General features: G+C 40.6%; 1 protein-coding gene across 1 annotated transcript in view; it reads left to right on the top strand.

Annotated features, from left to right (window-relative positions):
- The window catches only part of RAPGEF2 (Rap guanine nucleotide exchange factor 2), a 330483-nt gene that overhangs the window by 87876 nt on the left and 215940 nt on the right, over positions 1–26667 (top strand). The window contains 1 exon segment of the mRNA XM_030563572.1: positions 26168–26238. Within this exon segment, the coding sequence (XP_030419432.1) occupies positions 26168–26238 (71 nt within the window).

The raw sequence follows: 26667 nt of genomic DNA, 5'->3' as shown, positions 1-26667 counted from the left end.
TGCTTTCTTCAGTCAAGAATTGCAGAGTATGTTCAGTCTTGTCTGCATGTCTCTGTGAAGATACACCTCTATCCTGATATAACACTGTCCTCGGGAGCCAAAAAATCTTACTGCGTTATAGGTGAAACCGCGTTATATTGAACTTGCTTTGATCTGCCGAAGTGTGCAGCCCCCCTTTCCCCCCCAGAGCGCTGCTTTACTGCGTTCTATCCAAATTCATGTTATAGTGGATCGTACTATATCAGGGTAGAGGCGTACCTCAAGTCAGCTGTGGCATCAGCAGCAGTGCTGATGTACTATGCATATAGCAGTAGTCACCTTTTTAGTAATTCAGAGCATAAATAAGCACTTATTAGAATCTATATTTAGACAGCTATCCTATATAGGCAATGTTATCTGTATATGAAAGCTGGTTTAGAGGCATATGAGAAAAGGAGATATTTTATAAAGCTGTTGGGTTTTAACTAAGGTATATTTCAGAGTAGCAGCTGCGTTAGTCTGGATCTGCAAAAGAACAGGAGTACTTGTGGCACCTTAGAGACTAACAAATTTACTTGAGCGTAAGCTTTCGTGGGCTACAGCCCACTTCATCGGATGCATAGACTGGAACATACAGCAAGAAGATATTTATATATACAAAGAACATGAAAAGGTGGAAGTAGCCATACCAACTGTAAGAGGCCAATCAATTGAGCTGAGCTATCATCAGCAGGAGAAAAAAAACTTTTGAAGTGAAAATTGAAATGATCCATAGAAGGTGTGAGGATACTTAACATGGGGAACTAGATTCAATTAGTATAATGGCCCAACCATTCCCAGTCTCTTTTCAAACCTAAGTTAACTGTATCTAATTTGCATATTAATTCAAGTACAGCAGTCTCTCTTTGGAGTCTGTTTTTGAAGTTTTTTAGTCTTAAAATTGCCACCTTCAAGTCTGTCACCAAGTGGTTAGAGAGGTTGAAGTGTTCTCTCACTGGTTTTTGAATGTTACAATGCCTGATGTCGGATTTGTGTCCATTTATTCTTTTGCATAGAGACTGTCCAGTCTGGCCAATGTATATGGCAGAGGGGCATTGCTGGTACATGATGGCATATATCATGTTGGTAGATGTGCAGGTGAATGAGCCCCTGATGGCGTGACTGATGTGATTAGGTTCTGTGATGGTGTCACTTGAATAGATACATGGACAGAGTTGGCATTGGGCTTTGTTGCAAGGATAGGTTCCTGGGTTAGTGTTTGTTGTATGGTATGCGGTTGCTGGTGAGTATTTGCTTCAGGTTGGGGGGCTGTCTGTAAGCGAGGACTGGTCTGTCTCTCAAGATCTGTGAGACTGAGGGATCATCTTTCAGGATAGGTTGTAGATCTTTGATGCATTGGAGAGGTTTTAGTTGGGGGCTGAAGGTGACGGCTAGTGGCATTCTGTTATTTTCTTTGTTAGGTCTGTCCTGTAGTAGGAGACTTCTGGGTACTCTTCTGGCTCTGGTGGGTATTATAGTTTTAAGAATGCTTGATATAGTTCTTGTAGGTGTTTGTCTCTGTCTGAGGGATTGGAGCAAATGCAGTTGTCTTAGAGCTTGGCTGTAGACAATGGATTGTGTGGTGTGTCCTGGATGGAAGCTGGAGGCATATAGGTAAGTATAGCGGTCAATAGGTTTCTGATATAGGGTGATGTTTGTGTGACCATCGCTTATTAGCACAGTAGTGTCTAGGAAATGGACTGCTTGTGTGGATTGGTCTAGGCTGAGGTTGATGGTAGGATGGAAATTGTTAAAATCATGGTGGAATTCTTCGAGGGCTTCTTTTCCGCGGGTCCAGATGTTGAAGATGTCATCAGTGCAGTGCAAGTAGACTAGGGGTGTAAGAGGCCGAGAGCTAAGGAAGCATTGTTCTAAGTCAGCCATAAAAATGTTGGCATACTGTGGGGCCATGTGGGTACCATAGCAGTGCCACTGACTTGAAGGTATATATTGTCCCCAAATGTGAAATAGTTGTGGGTGAGGACAAAATCACAAAGTTCAGCCACCAGGTTTGCCGTGATATTATCGAGGATACTGTTCCTGATGGCTTGTAGTCCATCTTTTTGTGGAATGTTGGTGATATAGTTATTAAAACGCAAAAAAGTGCCTCCCCCAACCTATAGTTTCAGGTGATAGAGCAAGATATAGCTTAACTTTATTTGCAACTTCCAAATCTTTCCAGGATCTTGTGATTTGTAATAATGGAAAACTGTGTTAGCATACCTAAGGTGACTTACTATCCACTACATAGTTCAACCTTTAAGACATAAAGTAAAGACAACTTTCTGTCCTGTATAGGCACTTCTTGCTACTTCAGTGTTGAATCTATTGGCTAGGCAGTTACAGTGCCTAAAGAGGTTGTTGGAATTATTAATATTTGATATTATGAATGTTGATATGGGAAATCACTAAACACTAATTTAACCAGAAACTTCTGTATTAAATCCAACGACCGAGTGATATTTATACAATTGCTCTAAATATGCCTAAAATAATAAGCAATTTACTGTATCCAAACAGTAACAAAACATTTATAACCATTTGTCAAGATACTTACAAATGGGCTAACCCTAGGGGTGCTTAGACTCTTATTGGTCAGGCAGGTATTAACAATGAACCCTTTAACAAACAGGTGATGACATTGCCAATTAGTGACTTAAGCTAAGAATCAATTTGCGCCCATTCCTGTCTTAATCCAAATAAGATTTACAGCCTCCTTTCTTATTCTCCCTCCTGCCCCCGCAAGACTTTTATATTGGGGCTGATAATGAAGGGAAACCATGCATTTGGTATTTGTTATTACTACTTCAGGGGTAGGCAACCTATGGCACGTGTGCCAATTTTCAGTGGCACTCACACTGCCCAGGTCCTAACCCCCGGTCCAGGGGGCTCTGCATTTTAATTTAATTTTAAATGCAGCTTCTTGAACATTCTGAAACCTTATTTACTTTACATACAACAATAGTTTAGTTACATATTATAGACTCAGAGAAAGATACCTTCTAAAAAGGTTAAAATGTATTATTATCACACAAAACCTTAAATTAAAGTGAATAAATGAAGACTCGGCACATGACTTCTGAAAGGTTGCCGACCCCTGTATTACTTAAAGCTGGGGTGCAGCAGCACCTGCAGCACCCTTAGTTCCAGCAACACTGTTCTCCAGCAATCCTTGCTTACCAGCAGAACAGTGGGAAGGAAGGTTTGGGCTTGTTTCTTTTAAGACAGTTTTTCTTTGTTTTATTACTGTAGCTCTTTATTTTATTAGTTACTTTTGGAATGATACATTCTTCCCACACTACAAGTAATAGTTCTTATTCTCACAGTCTTCTTTTACTTGCTGATTGCGGCCTTCTTTCTACTAGCCACAAACTATAAAGCAAATATGGTATTTTCTTAACCAAACTTAAGCTAATGCTAATTCTCAATTTATATTTATGCAACACAGATGAAGTAATTTTCTGGAATATGCAATTTATGGCTACGTGAATTTTGTACTGCATGTTCTCTTTGACAACTTCTAGGTCTAATTTTTACCCCTTACCTTTTTTCCGATGCTTTACTCATTTAGATAGTGGCAAGCCAACAACCACATTTTTGTTCTTGGTTGAGAATGGATTCGGTATGAGAGGAGTTGGCAAACTACATGCCTGTCGACAGTACATCATATCTGATAGATTGGAAATGGCTTTCATGTGACTTGTGCCACGGTGTGCCCACAGTAAGATCAGTGTCCTTTGGAAAGAAATACCTTAAAATAATATGTTGCTATAATAAATTTAAATATAAGAAAATCTCATGTCAAATGACTCCTTGATGTTTAAAAATGAAAAGTATAACCGTCTGATAGCATATAAGTAAGCTATGAAAAGGTGCATGTTCAAATGTGAACAAGTTTCATATCTTGAAATATCATCTATTTAAATGTGCTTTGTGCCATGTTAATTAAGATAATGACAGGGAACAAAAAAATGACTGCACAATTAATTGTAGTGGACCAACCATACTACTCTTGTGTTTTGTTATATTTGGATTTTTTGGAGTTTCTTTATTAAATGTAATGGAAAGAGAGCTGAGTTGAGTTCCTGTTAATTTTACAGAACAAAAAACTGACTTCTCTTTTACTTTTTACATTTGTGTACTGACCTGCACTTCAGGAGCTTGAAGGGTGAAACTTGACTGTTCTTGTAGTCTAGCAGTATAAAATCAAAATGTACTACAGGCCATATTTTTAAAAGCAGCAAAGAGTCCTGTGGCACCTTATAGACTAACAGACGTATTGGAGCATGAGCTTTCATGGGTGAATATACTTCGTCGGATGCATGCTCATCTCCAATACATCTGTTAGTCTATAAGGTGCCACAGGAGTCTGCTGCTTTTACAGATCCAGACTAACACTGCTACCCCTCTGATACTTGACATAGTTTTAAAGATATCTAGGTGTTTTAGCGACATACGAAGTGCCTAGTGGGATTTTCAGAAGTCAGTGGGAGTTAGGTGCCGAGGTGCTTTTGAAAATTCCACTAGGTGCCTAATAAAAATCTGGCCCTCCATCCTTGGTAGTAATAAAACCACCACGATGATGGTATTTTTGTGGCAACTCTGGTGGGTGACTGATATTTACCACAGATGTTAATTTTTTTTTGTTTCTGAGAGTTGTCATGGCAGCAAATCAGCCTGCTTGCTATTGTAGCAGCAAGTGCTCACACACCATTAAACTCATCAGTGCAGTGACCCAAACTCCTTCTTAACATATAATTTATAGAAATGTTTCTCTTCCTTTTGGGTATCTAGTGCAGAACTTCAGCTTATAAAGAAATTTTTTTTTCTGGCACTGCCCAATCACTAACACACTTGAAGTATGAAAACACCAGAAGTAATAGGTGCATGCTACTTCTAGGGATGATTGATTGTTCTAGATGCTGATTAAAGTGTTTTCCTTAATCCACATAAGAAAAATGTAGAAAACAGGTAAAGTTGCCTGTTGAGTTTCAGCACTCGGGACAGTACTGAAAAAGAGGCAGTGACCCACAGCACTCCTAGGAATTGCAAAAAACATCCTGTTGAATCTGTTTTCAGAATGTTTTATCTTTAAAGTTGTAGAGTGGATGCTTTCATATCCTAGAGGAGAAGTTAGATAATGCTTAATGGATTCGGCATGAGAGAGGTTGGCAAACTAAAGTTGACTGTGTAGCAACATTGCATTTGAGTTCAGTGCACTGGTAAAATTAATAGTGAATTTAGCTCTGCTAATGTGAATAATGCAGTTTTATTCAAATACTTTCAGATGTCTTTTATTGGGGAAAGATGACTTTGTAGCCTAATGTACCTCAGTGAGAATGGAGATATATAGTAGCATGAAATATACCTTTAAAATATTCTGATTTCAGCTCAGAATACGTAACTTTGTATTACATATACTTATTTTTATTTACATACTGACATTTTTAGAAAGCTCAGATCTCTGCCATCATAAATCATTTTCATTTAAAAAACAAATGGTAGTTAGTAGTTCTAGAACATCTGATTTTAAATATCTGTTGGTTATTGTCACTGATTTGACCCCCACAATCAGTATATTTGAGTTGTATTCCCTTGAATAATGGGCAGACAGCTAGCTTTATAAATGATATAGGGTCACTGAACAGATATTAAACTTAAAAGGGAGAAAATACTTGGCCTACTGAGCTTGACAGTTTTGTTTTTCTAACATCGTCAGAATCTAGAAGTCAGTGCAACCCTAAAATAGTATACCAATATGTGTAAAATACCAATAGGTAAAACATTTTTACTACAAGATTCCATGGGATGGTTATTAACATATTTAAGGGAAGAGAGGCATTCAATATTTTAAATTTGTGAATAACTCGAGAGACCTTCATAATTATGGACTATGTGCAGTCAGTAGGAGACATCTTTCGTGGTAAACCATTTTGTCTATGGGAGGACACAATATCTAAGAACAGAGATTTCACTCCAGAACTTGTGCTTTTGTGTTAAGTCATTTATCTGACTTTTAAGAGTCTCCAGAGCAGACAAGAAATGCACAACTGCACTCTATAATTTTCTCTGTTCATTAGCTTTTTGCTGAGTGTAAGAGGTGGCAGGCTTTAATTTCCCATCTAGCCTTTTCACATTTATCCCCCATCTTATGGGATCATTATAATCATGAATGTCTTAATTTCGTCTTTATTCTGTTAAAAGCTTTAGCAGCAGCATGATATTTTGAATCAATTGTGTTGATGTGAATGTTTAAAATCTGCTTGTGTGGGTAGATCATTAAACCTTCCAATAGCACACTCGTATTTGAACAGGTTGTGCTGGAGAGATTGAAAAATGGTTTTGAGAAACTAGTAATGTCTGCTAATTTTTTGTGCTTGTATGTTACCAGGTGAAACTTACTACAGAACAGAAGTACATGTTTTTTCCTCTGGTTTGCATTAGAAAAACATTGAGTAAATGTAATAAAATAAACATACAGTGGTATCTATTTTTTGTCAAAAAAGCTAACTGTGAACAGAGTTTAATTGTAGCACAAGAAAGTTTATTTGGTGAAAGACTGCCTTTCTTCTTGTCCATCCCCATGTCTCCTATAACAGCCTCCAAGGATGTCTGTCTCTGATACTAAAGGCACTGGTATTTGTGCAAAGTTAGGGTCTCTGGAAGGCCTCATTTTCATTTTCTGCTGGGAACAGCTGCAGCAAAACAAAGAACTCAGGATTGTTTGATACAATATCTCTTAACAGGGTAATTGCAACTTTCCTGTTTCCCTTCTAGTTTTCTTAACTAAAGCAGAGGAGGTGAATAATCATCTTGGAATGCAGCACTGTAACCTATCTGCTGGGTGATAAATGCTGATTTCCAAATGGATTAGCACTGTGAAGCCTGCTTATAGTGGAGTCAAATTTCATCATAAACTATGTGAAACTTCATTCAAAGATCCACACTATAGGTTTGTCTTGATCAGGATAAAATGAACATATTAGTTAACACAGCCAAGGCACCCTTTGCTCCTGCTACGATGGTCTATCTGCTTCCGCTAGCTCCAACAGTACCGCCGATGGAACTGGTGTCAAAGTTTTTGTCTTTGGAGGAGTTGGATGAAGAGCAGGGACAATCCATCCCCTACCACCACTCTGGATACTCAGCGAGTTTGTCTACTTTATGGCAGTATTCTCCACTCCAGCTGACAAGGAGCCTCTGGTTCGCACCACAACATTCTCTGACTCCATCATCGTGGCCCCAATATTCATCCTTGGAATCTGCCTGTTTTGCGAGGGACACTTTGCCTCTCTCGCTGTCTCTAGAGTTCTTGAGTAGACGCTCAGAGCTGATGGAGGAAGAGCCAGTCAGTCCTTTTCAGATGGTACTGCCAGAGCAGGAGCAATTCCCATTCATCCTCACCAGATGCTGCAGTGGCTTTGGCATTCCCCTTATCCCCAGATGACTTTGGGTATTTCCAGGATCTCCTGTGTAGGGTAGCAGGTGAACTTCACATCCCACTGGAGGAGATCCAAGACACACAAAATAAGCTACTGGACATCCTTCGGCTATTAGCATCAGGTAGAGTTGCTCTGTCAATCAAGAATGCCATCCTCGAGCCAGCTAGAACAGCGTGGCATAAACCAATCATGTGTATGCCTACCCTCAAAAGGGCAGAAAAGCTAAGGGGTCTGAGTTTCTTTTCATACTCCTCTCCAATTTGCTTGGTCCAGAAAGCAGCACCTGCACTCCACTTGAGACAATAAGGAGGGCAAGTGGTTGGACCTTTTGGGCCTCAAGGTCTTCTCTTCAGATAGCTTTCAGTTCAGGATTTCAAATGATTAGCCATAGCTTGCCGAATAAGATTTCCTGAATTACAGCAAACTGGAGGAATTTACTGAAAAACTGTCACACAATTGGGCCTGATTCTAGGCAACGTAGGAGGAAGGGGAATGGGTGGCAATGACAGCACTTAAATTAGTGGTAGATGTGGCAGGCACTTCATCATGCTGTATAGCTACAGGCATTGTCTTGTGGAGGGAATTGTGCCTCCATTCCCCTGGTTTCCCCAGGGAAGTACAAAATGCAATTGAAGACCTCCAAAAACTGACTATTCCTTCCACATCCTCAAGGATTCAAGAGCTTTTACGCTTGGTTCCTTGGATATTTACACACCTGTGCCAAAGTGTAAATTCTACTGCCTTTCACCCACACAACGTTATAGGACTTACAAGTTTTTCCATCAGGGGCCTTACGAACCACCACACAAACATCAACATTCCCAGAAATCTTGCCCTCTGCCTTCACAGCCTTCCTCCTCTCACATGCAGCCTGCACAGAAATGATATTTCTGAGAAAACAGAGCCTTCAACTACCTTGCCTACTGCCATACAGCCTCCCCACTCCCTTTCTAGGTCATCTAGCACTTTTTCTGCCAGCGTGGTGCAATATCAACGGACAAATGGGTGCTAAACATCATCCACCATGGCTATACAATTATCATGCTACCTGATCCATAGGCACTCCCCGCTTTCCCATATCCTTCCTCGGGGACCACTCTCACAACAGCATCGTCACCCAAGAGGTGAACTCCTTACTACAAAGAGGAGCGATAGAGCAGGTCCCTCCGGAATACCAAGGAATGCGGTTCTACTCAACTTACTTCCTGACACCGAAAAAGAAGGGTGGGTGGAGGCCAGTTCTGGATCTATGCCTTCTCAATCACTGCGTTCGCAAGCACAATTTTTGTATGGTCACACTAGCAGTGATCACTCTTGTGTTGTTACCGGTCCAAGTGGAAATGCTTTGCCTCCTGGGTACAACAAAAAGGGATGTTCCCCAGAAGTGGTGGGGATTCCCCTTATCCTGGACTACCTCCTGTCTTTGAAGGCATCAGATCTTGCTGTCAATTCCTTCAAGGTCCACGTAGTGGCAGTTGATGTGGTTTCACACACCGCCTCGCCCCTGCCGTGGAAGAACATTCTGTCTTTACTCATCTGTTTGAGGGCGAGGTTTTGGAAAGGCCTCATCAGTACCGTCAGACACACAAAACCCATCACTTCACAGTAGAACCTTAACCTGGTTCTATCTGTACTTACAAAACTACCATTTGAACCTCTGGAATCATGCGTTATGTCCCTCTTTTGCATGAAAGTCATATTCTTTGTTGCTATCACTTCAGCAAAAAGGGTAGGTGAGCTTGGGGCCATGAGGGCCCATTCAACCCCTTCACTTTCCCGAGCAGCACACCTGAGAAGAGGACCAACGACTCCACTCCCTTGATGTCCATCTGGCCTTGGCCTTCTACCTGCAGAGAATGAGACCGATCAGGACATCCCCCAGGCGATTTGTGGCAATAGCTGAAAGAGTTAAGGGACAGGCAATATTCACACAGAGACTCTCCATGTGGATTTTGGAGTACATTACGCTCTGTCAGATTATCTGGCCTGCCTGGGCCCTCTGATGAGAGAGCCCATTTCTCGAGAATCCAAGCTTCAACCATGACCTCCCTGCAGAATGCTTGTCCAGGACATATGTAGAGTGGCAACATGGAGTTCAGAACACACCTTTGCTATGCATTATGTCTTGGTGCAAGACTAGGCAGTGGTTGCCTCCTTTGGTGTGGCTGTCCTTTGCTCTGCCCTCCCATCTTCATCCTTGTACTCTTTGCTGAATTAGGTACAATTTGCTAATCACCTTCAGTGGAATACAGTAGGGACCATCACTTAAAGAAGAGAAGGTTACTTTCTTGTAATTGGAGGTTCTTTGAGACCAGTAGTCCCTATCTGTATTCCACTTCCCGCCGTCCTTCCCCTTTGTGGTGGAGAAGGAACTGGAGATGCATTCGGTTTGTCCCATCCTTTATTGATTCGTATGAAACCATGAGGTAAGTCAGGGTGCATGTGTGGACCAACGGACACTACTACTTTTAAATTCTCCAGCTCTGGACGCATGGTGCACAGGCGTAAACCCCTCAGAGGAATACAGATCGGGACCAGACATGTCAGTTATAGGTAAGTAACCTTCACTTCTAGACAGGCAAGCTTAAGCACTTCTAACTAGAGTTAGCATATGTCTATGCTGCAAAGACTCTCTTCTGTGGCAGTGAGTCTTAGAGGAAGGGGCCAGTCTCCAAGACCCTCCCACTCACCAGGTTTCAGAGCCTGGGCTCCAACCTGAGTCTGAACGCGGACGCTGTATTTTTAGCCCCTCAGCATGAGCCCCATGTTAAGCCTGAGTCAGTTAATCAAGGCTTTCATTTCTGCAGGTCTTGTTATTGTGGGTTCGTTCTTTCTTTCTCTCTTTCTCATTATAGATATACCCTAATTAGGCTGGCTTAAAATATGTTTAAAAAATGAAAACCCCCATTTTACCCTACTCAGACAAAATCCTATGAAAAGTTATCAATTCTGAACACATTGTCATCAAATGGTTGTCTTTACTAGAAGACTGCATTGAGTTAGAACATGGCTTCTCAAAATTGCATTACCCAGTTCTCAAAACTTTTTATATTGGTGACCCCTTTCACATAGCAAGCCTCTGAGTGCGACCCCCCCATTAGAAATTAAAAGCATATGTTTATATATAAATGTAGACGCCCCCTTCACCCTTGGCTCCCATGGGCTCCCCGTGCCCATGAGGGGAAACTGACCTGCCTGCATGGAGGCGCTGGTATTGCTTCTCACTCTCCCACATGGCTTGTATAAGGGGAGAGTGCAATATCTGGGCTCCTTGCATCCAGGTCCATTTCCTCACCTGGGCTATGTAAAGGGAGAGCAGGAGCTCCTGATCAGACATACCAAACCTGCAAAGAAAGTGCAGAAATTGGGCTCGTTTTTGTCTCAATTGGCTTGTGAGTTACTTGTTGGCTAGTGTTTGACTTGTAGCTTGTTGCTTGTTTGGCGTGTAGCTTGTAGCTTCCTTTTTTGGATCAGTTCCCAGCAAGCAGAGACAAGGCAGGCCCACCACAGTCCCAGACTGCATGCTGAGGGAATCTAGTCACAGAGTGTTGGGGTTCTTAAGGATTGGCTTGTTTTGGCCTTGTTTTGAAATGGGGTTAGCTTGATTTTTGGTTTATTGTGAAAGTTGGAGTGCTTATTTACTGCATGAAAGTTGGCAACTGTGCTCCTTTTGCTCACCTCACAGCACAGCGCAGGTAGGAAAAGTGACCTGGATGCAGGGAGCCCTGGTGTTGTTCCTTGCTTCCTCCCTCACAGCCCTTGAGGGGGGCACGCAGCAAGTTTTTTGGGGAATGAGCAGTATCTGTGTCATCTCTTGCCCCCACCCCCTATGTTCCTACACTGGGAGGAAGCAGCCCCGTGCCTTTGGCTGGGGTCAGAGCTCACAGTTCGTGACCCCCACATAACCATGTCATAATCCCCTGAGGCGTCGTGGCCCCCAGTTTGAGAACCAGTGACCTAGCATGATGTTGACCATGGCCTTGACCATGTTGACCATTGACCATAGTCAATGAAGACAGGGACAACTCACATTCAACATAGTATCACGTGGTTCCAGTAGTTTGTACATTTTACAGCATTGGGCCCCAGCATTATTGGCGTCAAACTTACACAAGAGAAGTTCTGGATGAATGCTGCAGCACAGAAGTGTTACAACAAGGTTTACATCCTATAACTGAATTAAATCAGTGTGAACAGTTAACAGTTTCAGTTTACATGTGTAGTTTTGTTTTTCTACCAGTAGCTTGTAATTATTGTATATATTTTTATTTCAATTTTAATTATAACTTATTTTGAAACATTTGTTACAAATAAGTGTTTAAAGGAAAATCTGTCAGAAAAAATGTATACTCAGCATCTTTTATGATTTGATTTAAGAGACTGTATTTGCAAAATATTAGCTATGCAGAATATTTGGCACATTTTCATACATGTGACCATTTTGGCCTCTGTTTTGTTTATATTTGACTTGTACTAAAATGTTTGAGTGCTTTGTTGCACAGCTTAGCTAAAATGTTTTTACTTGTACTTTTATACTTTCTAATTTAGATATTATCGTAGATGACTGTTCACAATTTTAGCAATTTGATTTTTTGTACCTACTGCAGAAATATTTAGTTTTATTACTCTTAGATATTTTCATAGCACTTTTATTTACCTAGTTAGTTGCCGGCTAAGAATAAGAACAACTCTTGCTCTGAAGAGTTTGATTTTACACGACTATTTTCAAGTGGTTAATTTTAAAACATTGAATTTTTTAAAAAAGTTTTGGTGTATTTGGTAAGTATTTTCTCTTTCAAATTTTAAGAGCCAAATTTCTGATGACACTTCAGTGCATTGCAGAAGTTGTAAGTCCATTTGGATTGCAGGCAATGTGAATTAATGCAGAATTTGGCTGTAAAGAAATGAATAAAATATAAAATATTCTGAATCTGTGTAGGGTCTGGCCTTAAACGAAAGCTTGGACTCCTCGGGTATTAACTCTATTAACATGTTAATAGAATGTGACAAGTTAAGAAACGGTTGGCTTAGATATGGCTTATATACTGTTGCTGACAATGGCAGGTAATAGTATACTCTGGTTTCTTTTCAGATCGTATAAATCTTTCGCCTTTCACTCCTGCCAACAGGCTAACAGATGGTTGTGTCCCTATAAACAGGCTGAAGCACTGTTTTGTTGTGCAAATGAGTGCCCCTCCCCCACTTTATGCCCATGTAACTGAGTTAGTCAGTCGTCCTTCCGCTATGCTATCTGTTGCACTCATATTGCTGTTACTACTCTAGGTATGTCTACACCACACACAAACCACTTTTGGCTTGTCCGTGGGGTCAGCTTAGGGTAAACTATAAATGATTGTTTCTTGGAACAAATATTTAGGGCGTGTTCACATTAGTCTTTATAAAGGTGTTAACTGACTTTATGGGCAATTGATTAATTCAAGATAAAAACATCTAGTGTAGACATACACTATGCTGTTTAAAGGACGTGGTGTGATAAATGGCCTGTTTACGTCACCCAATCCCTATATATAAATGTAAAATTTAAATATGTAAAAATGCTATGGTTTTAGGACAGATCTGAACTAAAAAGAGAAAATAGATAGGGAAACAACTGCATTAACCTCTTTATCCCAGCAGTTTAGTCCAGGGGTCTCAAACTCAAATGACCACGAGGGCCATGTGAGGACTAGTGCATTGAACTGAGGGCTGCATGACTGACACTCCCCCTTACTGCCTCTGGCCCCACCCCCACTCCACCCCTTCCATTAGTGCCCACCCCTGCCCCACATCTTTCCACCCTTTCCCTACCCCAATCCAACCCCTCCCCTGAAGTCCCTACCCCAACGCTGCCCCCAGGGGATGCAGGTGGTGTGCAGGGTGCGGAAGGGGGCTCAGGGCATAGTGTTGGTGGGTGGGGTGCAAGAGGGTAAGGGGTGCGGCAGGTGGCTCAGGGCAGGGAGTGCAGAAGGGGTGCAGGATGCGGCAGGGGGCTCAGGGCAGAGAGTTGGGGTGCAGGAGGGATGTGGCAGGGGGCTCAGGGCAGGGAGTTGGGGTGTGGGATGTGGCAGGGGGCTCAAGGCAGGGGGTTGGGGTACAGGAGGTGTGTGGGATGTGGCAGGGGGCTCAGGGCAGGGGGTTGGGGTGCAGGAGGTGTGTGGGATGTGGCAGGGGGCTGGGGTGCAGGAGGAGTGCAGGGTGCAGCAGAGGGCTCAGGGCAGGGAGTTGGGGTGTAGGGTACAGGCTCCAACCCGGTGCCGCTTACCTAGAGCGGCTCCGGGGTTGCAGCGGTGTGCACTGGGGCCAGGGAAGCACACCGGGAAGCAGCTAGAACTGTGTCCCTGCAGCTCCTGGGAGAGGGGGAGAGGCTCAGGGTTCCGTGTGTGTGCTGCTCTTGCCGCTCCTGTAGGTACCTCCCATGAAGCTCCCACTGGCTGCAGTTCCCTGTTCCCGGCCAATGGGAGCTGCAGGGGGCGGTGCCTGGAAGGAGGCAATGCAGGAGTCCTCTGCCTCCTTTCCCCCCCCGGCCCAAAGGGGCATGCTGCCAGCTGCTTCAGACAGCGGTGCGGGGCTCGCAATGCCACAGGGGGCAATCCCGTGGGTAGGTGGGGAGGTGTGGGGAGCTTGGTGGGCCACATGCAAGAGCCCCGTGGGTCGTGTGTTTGAGACCCCTGGTTTAGTCTCTAACTGTTGGAGAAAATTGTACAGGAGAATGAGGCTATCTATTTACACCATATCATTGATATACTAGAACATATTTAATCTTAATTTCTAAATCCTTAACAAAGTGGGCAAGATCTATAGAAATTGGCAGTATTAGACTCATAGGCTTTAGTGTCAGAAGGGACCAGTATGATCATCTAGTCTGACCTCCTGCACAAAGCAGGCCACAGAACCCTACCCATCCACTTCTATAACAAACCCCTAACCTATGTCTGAGTTATTGAAATCTTCAAATTGTGGTTTGAAGACCTCAAGCTGCAGAGAATCCACCAGCAAGTGACCCATGCCCCACACTGCAGAGAAAGGCGAAAAACCTCCAGGGTCTCTGCCAATCTGCCCCAGAGGAAAATTCCTTCCTGACCCCAAATATGGCGATCAGCTAAACCCCGAGCATGTGGGCAAGACTCACCACCCAGCACTCAGGAAAGAATTCTCTGCAGTAACTCAGATCCCATCCCATCCAACATCCAATCGCAGACCACTGGGCATGCTTACCTGCTGATAATCAAAGATCAGTTGCCAAAATTAAGCTATCCCATCATACCATCCCTTCCATAAACTTATCAAGCTTAGTCTTAAAGCCAGATATGTCTTTTGCCTCCACTACTCCCCTTGGAAGGCTGTTCCAGAACGTCACTCCTCTAATCATTAGAAACCTTCGTCTAATTTCAAGTCTAAACTTCCTAGTGTCCAGTTTATACCCATTTGTTCTTGTGTCTACATTGGTACTAAGCTTAAATAATTCCTTTCCCTCCATACTATTAATCCCTCTGATATATTTATAAAGAGCAAGCATATCCCCCCTCAGCCTTCTTTTGGCTAGGCTAAACAAGCCAAGCTCTTTGAGTCTCCTTTCATAAGGCAGGTTTCCCATTCCTCGGATCATCCTAGTAGCCCGTTACATGGTGAAATCCTGCCCATTTGGAAGTAATATTCAATATTTGACTTTGGGAGTCAGAGATAACCTTTTTGAAGAATGAATTGTTTGCTGCAATCAAATATTTGTCCCAATTTTAAATTATTCATTACATTAAAAAAAAAGATAAAGACCATATAAAGAGGTTTCTGTATGAAGCAATAGAAGGGGTCAGCTGAAAATTAAAATTAGACGTGAGCTCAAGGATTCAAAACAAACTCATGAAACTGCAGCCTCAAAAAAAAATCAGTTGGATAATATTGGGAAAATGAATATGCTTGATAACAAGTGCTACCAAAAAAGAATTTTTATGAAAAACACACAATTATTTGTCTTGAAAGTTTAAAGGCAGCCAAGAGCAATGAATTATTTTGCTTGATAAAAATAAGCAATGATAACATATCATAATGAAATATGCTATAGTGATCTGTACACTTCAGAAACTCCACGCTCTTGAGGTAATTGAAAAATATGTGGAGGTATAGACGTGCCAGAGATATAAGAATGGTAAAGATACTTTAGATGAAGAAATGAGGGAGAGTCTAGAGGCAGTAGCGCAAACGAATAATGGCAGAATTCCAGGAAGATCTGATGCCTTTCCAACTGAACCGTGAAAGATATTTAAGGAGTTCTTAGCAGGCTGTTTAGCAGATACCTCTAATGCTCTTCTATTGGGGCAGGAATTTCCTTAAGTTTATGAAAACTGCTGTTGTATTTATCCTTGAGGTTAGGAAAAAAATATTGACTCTTGTGGACCTTACAGGTGTATGTTATTGGTGAGCCATAATCTAATGTTCCTAGCAAAAATATTAGCCACCTGTTTGCAGTCCATTCTGCCTGTCTGTTTATGTCTGGATCAAACTATGTTCAATAATGTCATAGTATCTTTCCCCAATCTGAACCGTAGAGTCCAGAATTCCCCTAAGCTTAATTACCTGCTTAGATCTGATAAGCTGCCACCAATCAGGAATTCGAGTGCCTGATAGACTCTGGTCCCCCCAAAACCTTCCCTGGGGATCCCCAAGACCCAGACCCCCTGGATCTTAACACAAGGACAGTAAATCCCTTTCCTCACCATTGCCTTTGTCAGCCTTCCCCTCCCTGGGTTACCCTGGAAGATTACTGTGATTCAGACCCCTTGAATCACAACACAGAGAAATTAGATCTCCTGGAGAGAGAGACAGATTCACGCTCTGTGAATCTAAAAGAAAGGGATTCCACCCTTCCCCTCCCTTCTCCTTCCCTGTTAAGTACAGACTCAATTCCCTTGAGCCTCAACAAGGGGAAAAAATCAGACAGGGCTTAAAAGCAAAACTTTTAATAAAAAGAAAGAAAAAAGTAAAAGTTCTATCTCTGCAATTTAGATGGTAAAAAGTTACAAAGTCTGTCAGCTTAAGAAATTGGAGAAACAGCCTCCTCCAGTAGAAATACAATTTAAAATACTTCCAGCCAAATACACATTTGCACATGAAGGAAAACAAATAAAAAGACTATACCGCCTTTCTACCTTTATACTTACAAAATTGGAATAGAAGATTAGAGAGCCTGTAGGTACGTGTGGTCACTCTCAGAGCCCAGAGACAACAAAGCAAAACCCAAAAAACACAAACAAAGGCTTCCGTCCACTGAGATTTGAAAGTATTTGTGTCTCCTGATGGGTCCTCTGGTCAGGTGTTGCAGGTCACTGTTTGTTAACTCTTTACAGGTGAAAGAGACATTAACCCTTAGCTATCTGTTTATGACAAGTACGGATGGAAATGATTGAAAGTCAAAGCATACTTAAAATAATTCATATCACCTTATCAAAAGGCCATCCATTTTTCTTGTTACCTTTGATGTAGAAAAGGCTCTTAATAGGATTGAGAGGAATTTTTTGTTTGTTTGTCCTTCTGCCACTTAGTTCCTCAAATGGATTTTGCTGTAGCAGATATAGTCACACTTGAAGTGGAGAATTTAAAAAAAAGGAAGTTATTGTTATGGAAAAATCCAGTTCCTCAAAAGTATATGTGGTGTATGGCAAATATGTTGTTACTATGCAATACTCAGCATTTGCTAACAAAATCCATCACACTTGATCTTTCTTTTTAATATTAAAAAATTGGAGACTTGGGTTTATACGTGATTGAAGACAGAACTGCCATTCTGTTTAAGACAAATCACAGAAACATGCCCTGGGAGGTGTAAGGAGTTTCATTCTGTGATGTGATGCCTTTCCAGATGAGTTTTGCAAGATATTTGCAATGTTGTTTTAGCCATGTTGCTCCTAGGATATTAGAGAGACAGATGGGTGAGGGAAGTTGCTATTTCAAGTGGCAAAGCTTTTCTCTTTCATCAACAGAAGTGGTTCAATAAAAGATATTACCTCACCACCCTGCCTCTCTCATTTTTCAAGAAATGTAAGGTCTAGTAGGCTCTGCTGTAAATTTGATGTCAATGATGTAATCTCCTGCCAATAGAAACATTTGATGAATATATCACTATATAATGTTTCTCTAAACAAAATTTGTAATAGTTAATATTTCTTGTACTCAGTGGTAATTTTTAAACTTGTTCAAACTTCTTAGAGTTAATAAAATAGTACTACATCTGATTCATGCTTTAATCTGCTCGTATATTTACTCGTATACAAAATCTAAATGTGCTGATCTGTCAAGTATGTTGAACTTACATTGTATCTTTTTCTACTATCTCCCTTTCAGTCTTTCTCCCACACAAATATTTAAACAACCCAGCTGCAAATTCTTGCAAATTACTGTCCAAGTTAATTAAAATGTTATGTTTGGAGAGACTTATAACCAGGAATTGGAGGACAAGGAAACTACAATACAACAATAAAAATGGATTTATAAAACTTTTTTTTAACACAGTTTGTTGGTCCATATGAGCTGTAAAGAATCCAAATGCTGCAGACAATTGACTAAATTGTGCACATGTGTATACTTGAGTAACTTAGAACCCTGGGAATCAGCTCCAAAACCAGACCATAACTCTCTTTAACTGCCAGCAATTGGTCCTCTGTGTGTCCTGTGGCTGTAGTACATATCTGCCTCCATATAACGCTGTCCATGGGAGCCAAAAAATCTTACCGCGTTATAGGTGAAAACCGTATTATATTGAACTTGCTTTGATCACCGGAGTGTGCAACCCCGCCCCCTCAGAGCACTGCTTTACCCCGTAATATGCAAATTCATGTTATATTCGGTGGCATTATACTGAGGTAGTGGTGTATTACTCATACTAAAGTCAATACATTCAACCAGTTTAGAGTAACACTTCAAGACAGCCACCTATGGAGTGGAGTGCAGTGGCAGGGCGAGAGGCAACTCTTCTCTCCAAGAGCATTGGGAGAGCCCCCAACTTGAACAAAAAGCTACTGTTGAAGCTTTTCATGATTTGTCTGAAAAACCCAGTGTTTTATTGAACTCAGTAGATATCTACCTTGGCAGAAAGATTTGGAAGAATCTGGGATTGAACCATGACATGTAAAAAACCAAAACATATGTGACAAACTCTTAGCGCCCCTTCCCCCCTTCCCCATTTTGTTATAGCTCACTATTTAAGAACTGTTAATAGTGTTTGGGTGTGTACCATAGTTGTCATCCTAAGGTGACATTTGCAACTAGGATGACCAGACAGCAAGTATGAAAAATCGGGACAGGAGGTTAGGGGTAATAGGAGCCTATATAAGAAAAAGACCTAACAATCGGGACATCTGGTCACTCTATTTGCAGCATATTGAGAGTGTGTTATGCACATGATTAGGCCAGTTTAGGTGTAAAGTTTTGTTTGCTGGAAAATTGAGAGTAGGCACTCTTGTACTTCCAGTATATGTGTGTGGGTGGATGAGGGGTTCTAGTAATTGTAGCACATTCCCTCTAGGCTATTTTTTCATCTTTTTAAACTTGAGTTGATTCACATTAAATCGAGTGGGTTAACCTACACCTTTGCAAATGCTGATTTAGATACTGCATAGACATTTGTTCCAAGACACACAATCGGTCTTCGCTAGAAGAAAGAAGTGTATTTTACCCCAAAGAAGTTTTGCCCTAAACTCAACAGCCTTGTTTTCACTAGGCATCTTAATAAGGGTTAAAATATTTTTTTCCCTAGTGAAGACAAAGTAAGGATTAGCACTTACAGAGGTATTAGCTAACTCAAGTTAATGGCAATCAGTTAACTAGGTTGAAAAACAGAAACCATACCCCTAGTTTGGAAATAATGCATTTAGCGCAACAGAAGGTAGTTTGGAATTTGTGGTTCCTTACCTCCTCCGATCTTGATGGAAAAGAAAATAAGCTTGTACTCCATTTTATGCTTTAACTTGAAATAAAAAGAATAACTGTCAAGTGGGAAGCTTCATTCTTGCTCCTCTATTGATAGTTGACATTACGCTTGCAAAGAAAGGAGTATGTTTTGCCTTTGCAGTAAAGCATTGAATTTCTTAGAAGGAAGCATTTGATTTACTGTAGCAGGGACAAAAAATTCAGCTAGGACAGGAGTTTCACAATTCTGCCACAGGGAGGAATGGAACAATATTGCTTTGCAAGTTTTGCACATACAGTAGAGAGGGGTAGCTTTTCTTTGGTGTGAGCTGTTGAGGTGAGGGCACACTTCAGCCCAATAATGAGTTATATTTATGGCATATCTTTGCCCACTTCTGTAGGATGGCAATTCCTGCACCTCATGTGCAGACCCTTTAGCACAGTTTAATTAAACTTTTGCATGTTTTTCAGTGAACACTTTATATTGGTTTAATCCTGGCTTTTTGTTTAATGTGCCACCGCCTAAGATGGTAGAGGGCCCCAGAATATAGGGCTTGTTCACCACTGAAGACCCTTTGCCTTTATAGCTGTGCCTGCAGAACCCCCTAGAGTAGACACAGCATAAGATGGCAGAGAATTCTTATATGTCGTTTAAATTCAAAATAGGGGTTGGGGTTGGGACTTGAATCATTATAGTCAACTCAGGTGAAGTTTGCAATCTTGCTGCAGTCATTCAGACATGCCTGGTGAATAAAATCCCAGAACCAAAGTGAGAAAATACCTGATGCCTGTCAGTGCCTTTGTGCAGTCAGTCTTAGTCCTGGTAGAATATTTAAGTAGCTATGTAAACTGTGATTTTATTTCCAGTGGGAACGGAAGAAAAGCTGGCTCTTCTTGCTCTCTATATACATGCACTTCTAATTGGAAAACTGACAGAGAACCGTGTGTCAGGGGACGGGGGAGGGTATTTATCTCTGAACTTTTTGAAGGATATAGATGGCTCAGTCTGCCACCTTGTGGTAATTTGAGTGGTGTTTATATTATGGTTTTGCAAACTAATAGAGAAAACCGACCGTTAACGGCACACTTTTTTTTTTATTGGCTGTAGATTGATCTGTAGAACAGTTTTCAGAAATATGACTTGTTCATTGGGAACAGTTGTGTAAAGCACAATGTAGCTGAGTTTAGTAGCTGCTTAACATCAGTAAGATAGGGATTTTGCACAACTGTTCTGGTCAAATGTTCATGAATGTATGATGTATTTGCATAACATATTTTTGAAGGACAAAATACAGCTGTTTCACTGAGAATTATAGTCCTTAATATTTTGGCAGTTATGTATGGAATATCAAAATTGAAAGGGGTTTTGATAGCCATCGTTTACATTGTTATTTATAAAATGACTTCTGTAAGTTCAGTCTAATTCAGAGTTTGCGGAGCTCCTGTGCCTTTGTGAATCCATAATGTTAAAAAGACTTCTATACAAATATTTGAAAAGGAATTTTTAAACACATATCTCATGGATAAAAAGATGAGGTAATAGACACTTACATGGAAGTATTTGAAGTTTTTACTTCCCTCTATCCCCTGGACCACAGAAATTGGAAATTGAGCTTTTTCTGAGCTAATTGGAAAACTTTCTGAGGTAGCGGCAGGCACTTACAATGCTCTTTGCCTCCTGGTCTAACAAGAAAATTGACTGAATTTTTAAGAGACAAGTTGGGTGAGGTAATATCTTTTTCTTGGACCAGCTTCTGTGGTGGAAGGGACAAATTGTTGAGCGTCAGAGTTGTTCTTCAGGTCTGGGAACCAGACTGTCTGAGTTACACACAAGTTAGATAAAGTGTTTGTTAAATGTAAAGTTGTTTCAGATGAGGATGAAATGGATGAGTTGGTGATATGGTTAGAGTCAGTTTCTGAGTGTTGTACGTTATCGTGTAGATTTTTGAGGCAGGCAGTGATACAGTCATTGTGAAGAATGTTGGTATGCAGAGAGATGACCTCCATGGTGGCAAGCATGGTATTTTGGGGGTGGCTGTTGATGTAGAGTTTCTGGATGAAGTTTGTAGAGTCTTGGAGGAAGCTGGCCTTTTCCAAGTATTCCTTCAGTAAGAGTACTGTCAGGTATGATGGGTCTGCCTGAGTTTCCTTGTTTGGGTGTCTTGGGAAGCATGTAGAAGTTGTGGGGGATGAGGTTGTAGAGTTTCTCTGGAAGGAGTTTGGGGAAGGATTTGATGGTATCCTTAAATTACTGGGTGAACTGTGGTGTGGGGTTGTATTTGAGTTCTTTATAGTTGGTGTAAAAACAGTGAAGAGTCCGGTGGCACCTTAAAGACTAACATTTATTTGGGCATAAGCTTTCATGGGTGAAAAACCCACTTCTTCAGATGCATGGAGTCAGAATGTTGTCTCCTGGCCTTTATGACACAGTCATCAAAGTTAAGGACTGCAATGACACTCCCTTTGTCTGCTGATTTGATTGCTATCTGGTGATTGAAGTTCAGGGACTGTATAGTTATCCTCTTGTTGGCTAGAGATTGTGGTGGATATAATGTTCGATGAGGATTTTACAGTTAATTTTTTTCCTGAATTTTTAAAGTTATAACTGCGTTTTTCTACTGTTAGCACTGCAATGATCCCAACCACACACAAGTGTACAGAGTATATATTGATAACAGATAGAAATGTATTCAGCCTCATGTCTGGCTCCACTGAATCATTACACAAATTGTTGCATTCTGTGGGTTTAACAGAGCTTGACAAGTTAAGGATATTATGAAAAGCTTTTGCTTTTTTACTTAATTTTCTTTGTGAATGCCAGGGGGAGCTATTCCCTATTAGCAGCTTTGTTCTCTTGAAAGACACTCCTTTTAAAATAGGTAACAGCGGTGTTGCAAGGAATTGGTCATGCAATGGTGTTAAATCAAGCATCAGCTGAAATTCGTGTTCAATAGTTTGTTTTGTTTTCATAGGATTCTGCTGCTTGGAGGTACTGGCTATTTCATTCCTGCTTGTTTTTCACATGCCAAAATGTAGACAATTTTCAGACCCTCCTGATTGTGGGCTGTCGCTGCATTTTCTCATTTGTCTCTTGTTGCCCCAGGCAGCAGCCATCGTTGTGGTGCCATATAAATATAGCTTCTGCACCATCAAGTGTAAATTTGTGAAGCAAAAATTCCCCTCCCAACCCCCCCAAATTAATGAGAAATTAGGAGGATTGAGCACTAAATCCGTCCTTTTATTTGTGAAGTGAGAAAATTTACTGTTGAAATTGCAGAGACAAATCTTGGGAACTTCCCCTTCATGCTATATATTTCTCAAGTTTAGGTTTACACTTAAACATCAGTGTTTTTCAATTTATTCTTTCAATAATCTATTAGCCTGCATTTTTTTCTTCAGCTATGCCATGCTGACATTTACAGCCTCTTTGGACCCTGTTGTTTTCTGGTAAATCTGTTTAATTTCTTACTATGCTCCAAGTACCTTCAGAATGTGGTAGGCAATGGTGCTCTAAATATAAATTTACTTTTTAAAATCTCTGTCTCACTTTAGTTGTCTTTTCTTCTTTTGGAAATAAACTACCATCCGGTAAGTGTTAACAGTTCTGATTTTGATTTGGTAAATAGCTAAGTAAAATTCCACTTTAAAAAAAGTCATTCACCTTTTAAAAAAAATCTTAATTTTAATCTATTGTGATGGCTTTAATACAGGTCTTAACTTTGACCTTTAGTTAAAATAGGATTCTTAGAATATCTCTGAATTTTGTGGAGAGAGTTCTGTTCCCGTTTTAATTTATTATGACACATCTTGTCAGCACATCATTTTAATGTTAGCTTCTGCTAGGAGCTTGTGGGGGTTGGGGGAGAAGATGAAGTTGGTGGGAAACATCCATTCTCATTCTCATGGACCTCTCAGCAGCATTTGACTATGAGGTACTGCTGATCCCAATTGAGAGACGTGGCAGTGGTCTGGATAAATGTGCTAAACTGCTCTGAGTCCCACCCAAAGAGCAGTAATGGGAAACTGGACCTGTAGCACTAGATTCTTCACTTGTGGAATTTCGCAAGGATCAGTAGCTCTCTAGTCTTATTCAGCATCTGCATGCAGCCACTAGGTGAACTGATAAGATAAGGTGGACTCAAGTGCCAGCAGAATATAGATATGAGAGAGCTCTACTCATCTTTCAGCACATGTGATCATACTGCTACCGCAAAGATGGACCATTGCTTAGATGAGATCCTGCTTATAGATGGAGAACAGCTGGTGGAAGCTCAACCAAAGTAAGGCAGAGATTATGCTGGGGGCAGAAGAAAGCCCTCTGGTTGACCTGAGAATCTATCTCATCCTGGTGGATGATGACTTGGCCTCAGTTATACACTTCCATCAACTCCTATCTGGACTATAGCAATGCAGTACACCTGGTCATGAAACCATCAGCCTGAAGAAAACTCCAGCTGCTACAGAATTCTGCAGTACATCTCAGCAACATGGGCTACTGTGAGCGCATCAATCCTGTTCTGTCTCTGCAGTGCCTTTCAGTAGAATATTGAGTCAAGTTTAAGGTTCCAGCATTTTATCTTAAAATTGGTCAGTGACCTGGGCACAGCATATCTAAAAGATGACTTAAAACTCTGGGATGAAAACTCTGGTAAACAGCTCTGCTCCTTAGGTACAATGGAACTGGTTACCATAAGAACAAAAGCTGGTCTTTTGCAGGAGACAGACCTTTCTCAGGGCAGTCCAAGACAGGAACAAGTCCCACAGGAGCTAGGGACCATCAAAAATCTTGCATCTTATACTCCAAGTGCAAGGCATATTTCTCCAACCTTGCATTCTCAAAAATATATAGCAGCATGTACATTAATTTAAAAAAAAAACAAGCCTGCCACCAAACACTACACTGTACGCACAATTTTTCCCTTGGAGAGAATATGATCCACATGTGATAAATGGTAGTCATGTTGCTTAATGCAGTTCTGGAGGGCACTTGGATTCAACAACGTTGAGGGTGGCATAAGAATCTATATAGAGTAGAAGGTTGAAGAGCAAGTCCTAGGAGCTAGTGAATACTGTTGGAATTCCGTGGCTTACTCATGTATCTCACTGGGTTTCTTCAGCCTATTATCTCTCCCTTTTCTACTTTCTTTGATGCACAATTTTGGTTTAAATAAATGTGATGGTAATACTTGTATGCTTTTGCGTTTTTATTAGTACTTATTTTTTCACCTCATATCTAAAAATATATTAGAGAAAATTCCACCCTGTCTGACATCTAAGACTTGAGTTCATTTTTAAGTTTTTCACCAAGATACTATACATGGCATTAATTCCATATGTTTCTGTAGAAAACTGTAATGCTTCTCCACGTTGCAACCCACTAAAAACAACAAAAACTTCTCCATGTCCACACATTACATATTGATGACTTATCACCTGTTTAATATAGTCTTTTGCAATGGGCTAGGTGGGAATGTGGTTTTGATGTTGACTGATTATCAACTGTTTACTTTAGAGCAGAAATCTTACTTTTGCACTTCCTTTCTGTAGTTGAAGCTATGTCTGCCATGACCTCAAGTAGCAAGCTTCTGTTATGGTTTTCTTAAAAAGAGCAGATAAGCAATTGTCCCCTATGACTAAGTTCCATTTAAAAAGTGGACAGTTACAACAATATCAAAACCTCTACCATAGTTAAATAGTGCCAAATGTGGCATGGAATGAGCCTGAATGAAGTGTCCTTGGATGTACTGGTTTTTAGAGGATGACAATTAAGATATGATCCAAATTTTGTAATTTCAGGCTGGTATTCCTGTAGTAAAATCTTGGCATGTTTAATAGCTTTTTATCTTCTTAGATATTACTGTTTTAGTGAATTGGATATCTGAAGGCTATGGTAATTCATTTGGTAGATCCTCTCATTGCCCTGGCTTTCAAGCTTTCTCATGTAATTAGGATTATAACTGTGCTTTCTCATATAGTGGTGTTTATTTTTAGAAACACTAAGAAATGGATTGGGATTAAAAGAAGAATATTGGGCATGAGGTTAACATTTTTTTTAAAGTGTTGATTTTTCCGCCCCCCCCCCCCCCCCATAAAAACACTCAGGCTGTGTCTACACTACAGCTTATGTCGGCAGAATTTATGTCACTCGGGGTGTGAATAAACCACCCCCTGAGGGACATAAGTTACAGTGACATAAGCAGCAGTGTGGGCAGCTTCTCCTGTTGACATAGCTTCCGCCCTTCGTGGAGATGGTTTTATTATGCTGACAGGAGAGTTCTCTTCTGTTGGCATATAGTGTCTTCACCAGATGTACTGGAGCTGCACTGCAGTGCTGTACGTGTAGACATGCCCTCCATTGTAGATACTGAGTTTCCCTGAGCCTGCTTTCGTGAAAGAAATGAAGGTCCTAAAATACCTCGATAGAAGGAAGCAGAGGAATTGTGATGTTAGTTGAATTATTAAATGAAAACAGCCAACTAAAATCACGGGCCAGACTTCTGTCTTTATAGTCAAATCAAAGACAAGAAGAGCCACTGCGAAAACATAAAGATTTTCTTTGTTTATACTTTTAGTGATGTTGAAAGCATGCTTGTATATAATGTTCCATTAAAAGTTTCTTGTATGTAAATGCAGAACACTAACAAAACTTTCATGCTCTGCCTAATGTAAATATATTATTTGGAACATGTATTTGTAATATTTCTAGCAAACTCAGTAGAAGACTGTTGGGAGTTCTGTAAAGATGGTAACAATTTTGATACAGTATGCTGATACAAGAAGCATAATAAATGTTTTCTGTCTGTTTGCAGGATTTGGAGATAGTGTATTCCTATTTACATGGAATGGAAGCCTTGTCTAATCTGAGGGAACACCAGCTCAGGTATGGTATTTTAACGCTAATATTATGCTACTTACGTGCTAAAGAGGCATCTGTTAGTGGTGAATTAGAGAATATTTTTTTACCCAGATATCATGGTGATAAATATCTTAATACTTGTAATAATACTTCATTTCTTTTATCTTATAAACTTGGCAGTAATAATGCAGATTTTTAATTTACTACTTATCAGCGCGATCAGCTGTAAATATAGAGTTTTTAAAACCAGAGTAAGAAACTTTTGTAGAAGATTGGTTGCTAGATTTTTACCACCACTCGTATGTTTTAGTTAAAAAATAAATAAATTCAGTTTATATGAAATATTACAGTGAATAATTTTAGATTAAATACTACCAGAAATGTTAACTTGTATTAGAGGCAGAGCTGGCAGTGCCAACTTATAGCTAAGGTTGTCTAATGCTTTCCATTTTA

Source organism: Gopherus evgoodei, chromosome 5, assembly GCF_007399415.2.
Source record: "Gopherus evgoodei ecotype Sinaloan lineage chromosome 5, rGopEvg1_v1.p, whole genome shotgun sequence".
In the NCBI taxonomy this organism is placed as follows: domain Eukaryota; kingdom Metazoa; phylum Chordata; order Testudines; family Testudinidae; genus Gopherus; species Gopherus evgoodei.
Note: the sequence above shows the minus strand (reverse complement) of the source record. Positions and strands in the feature narration are given on the sequence as shown.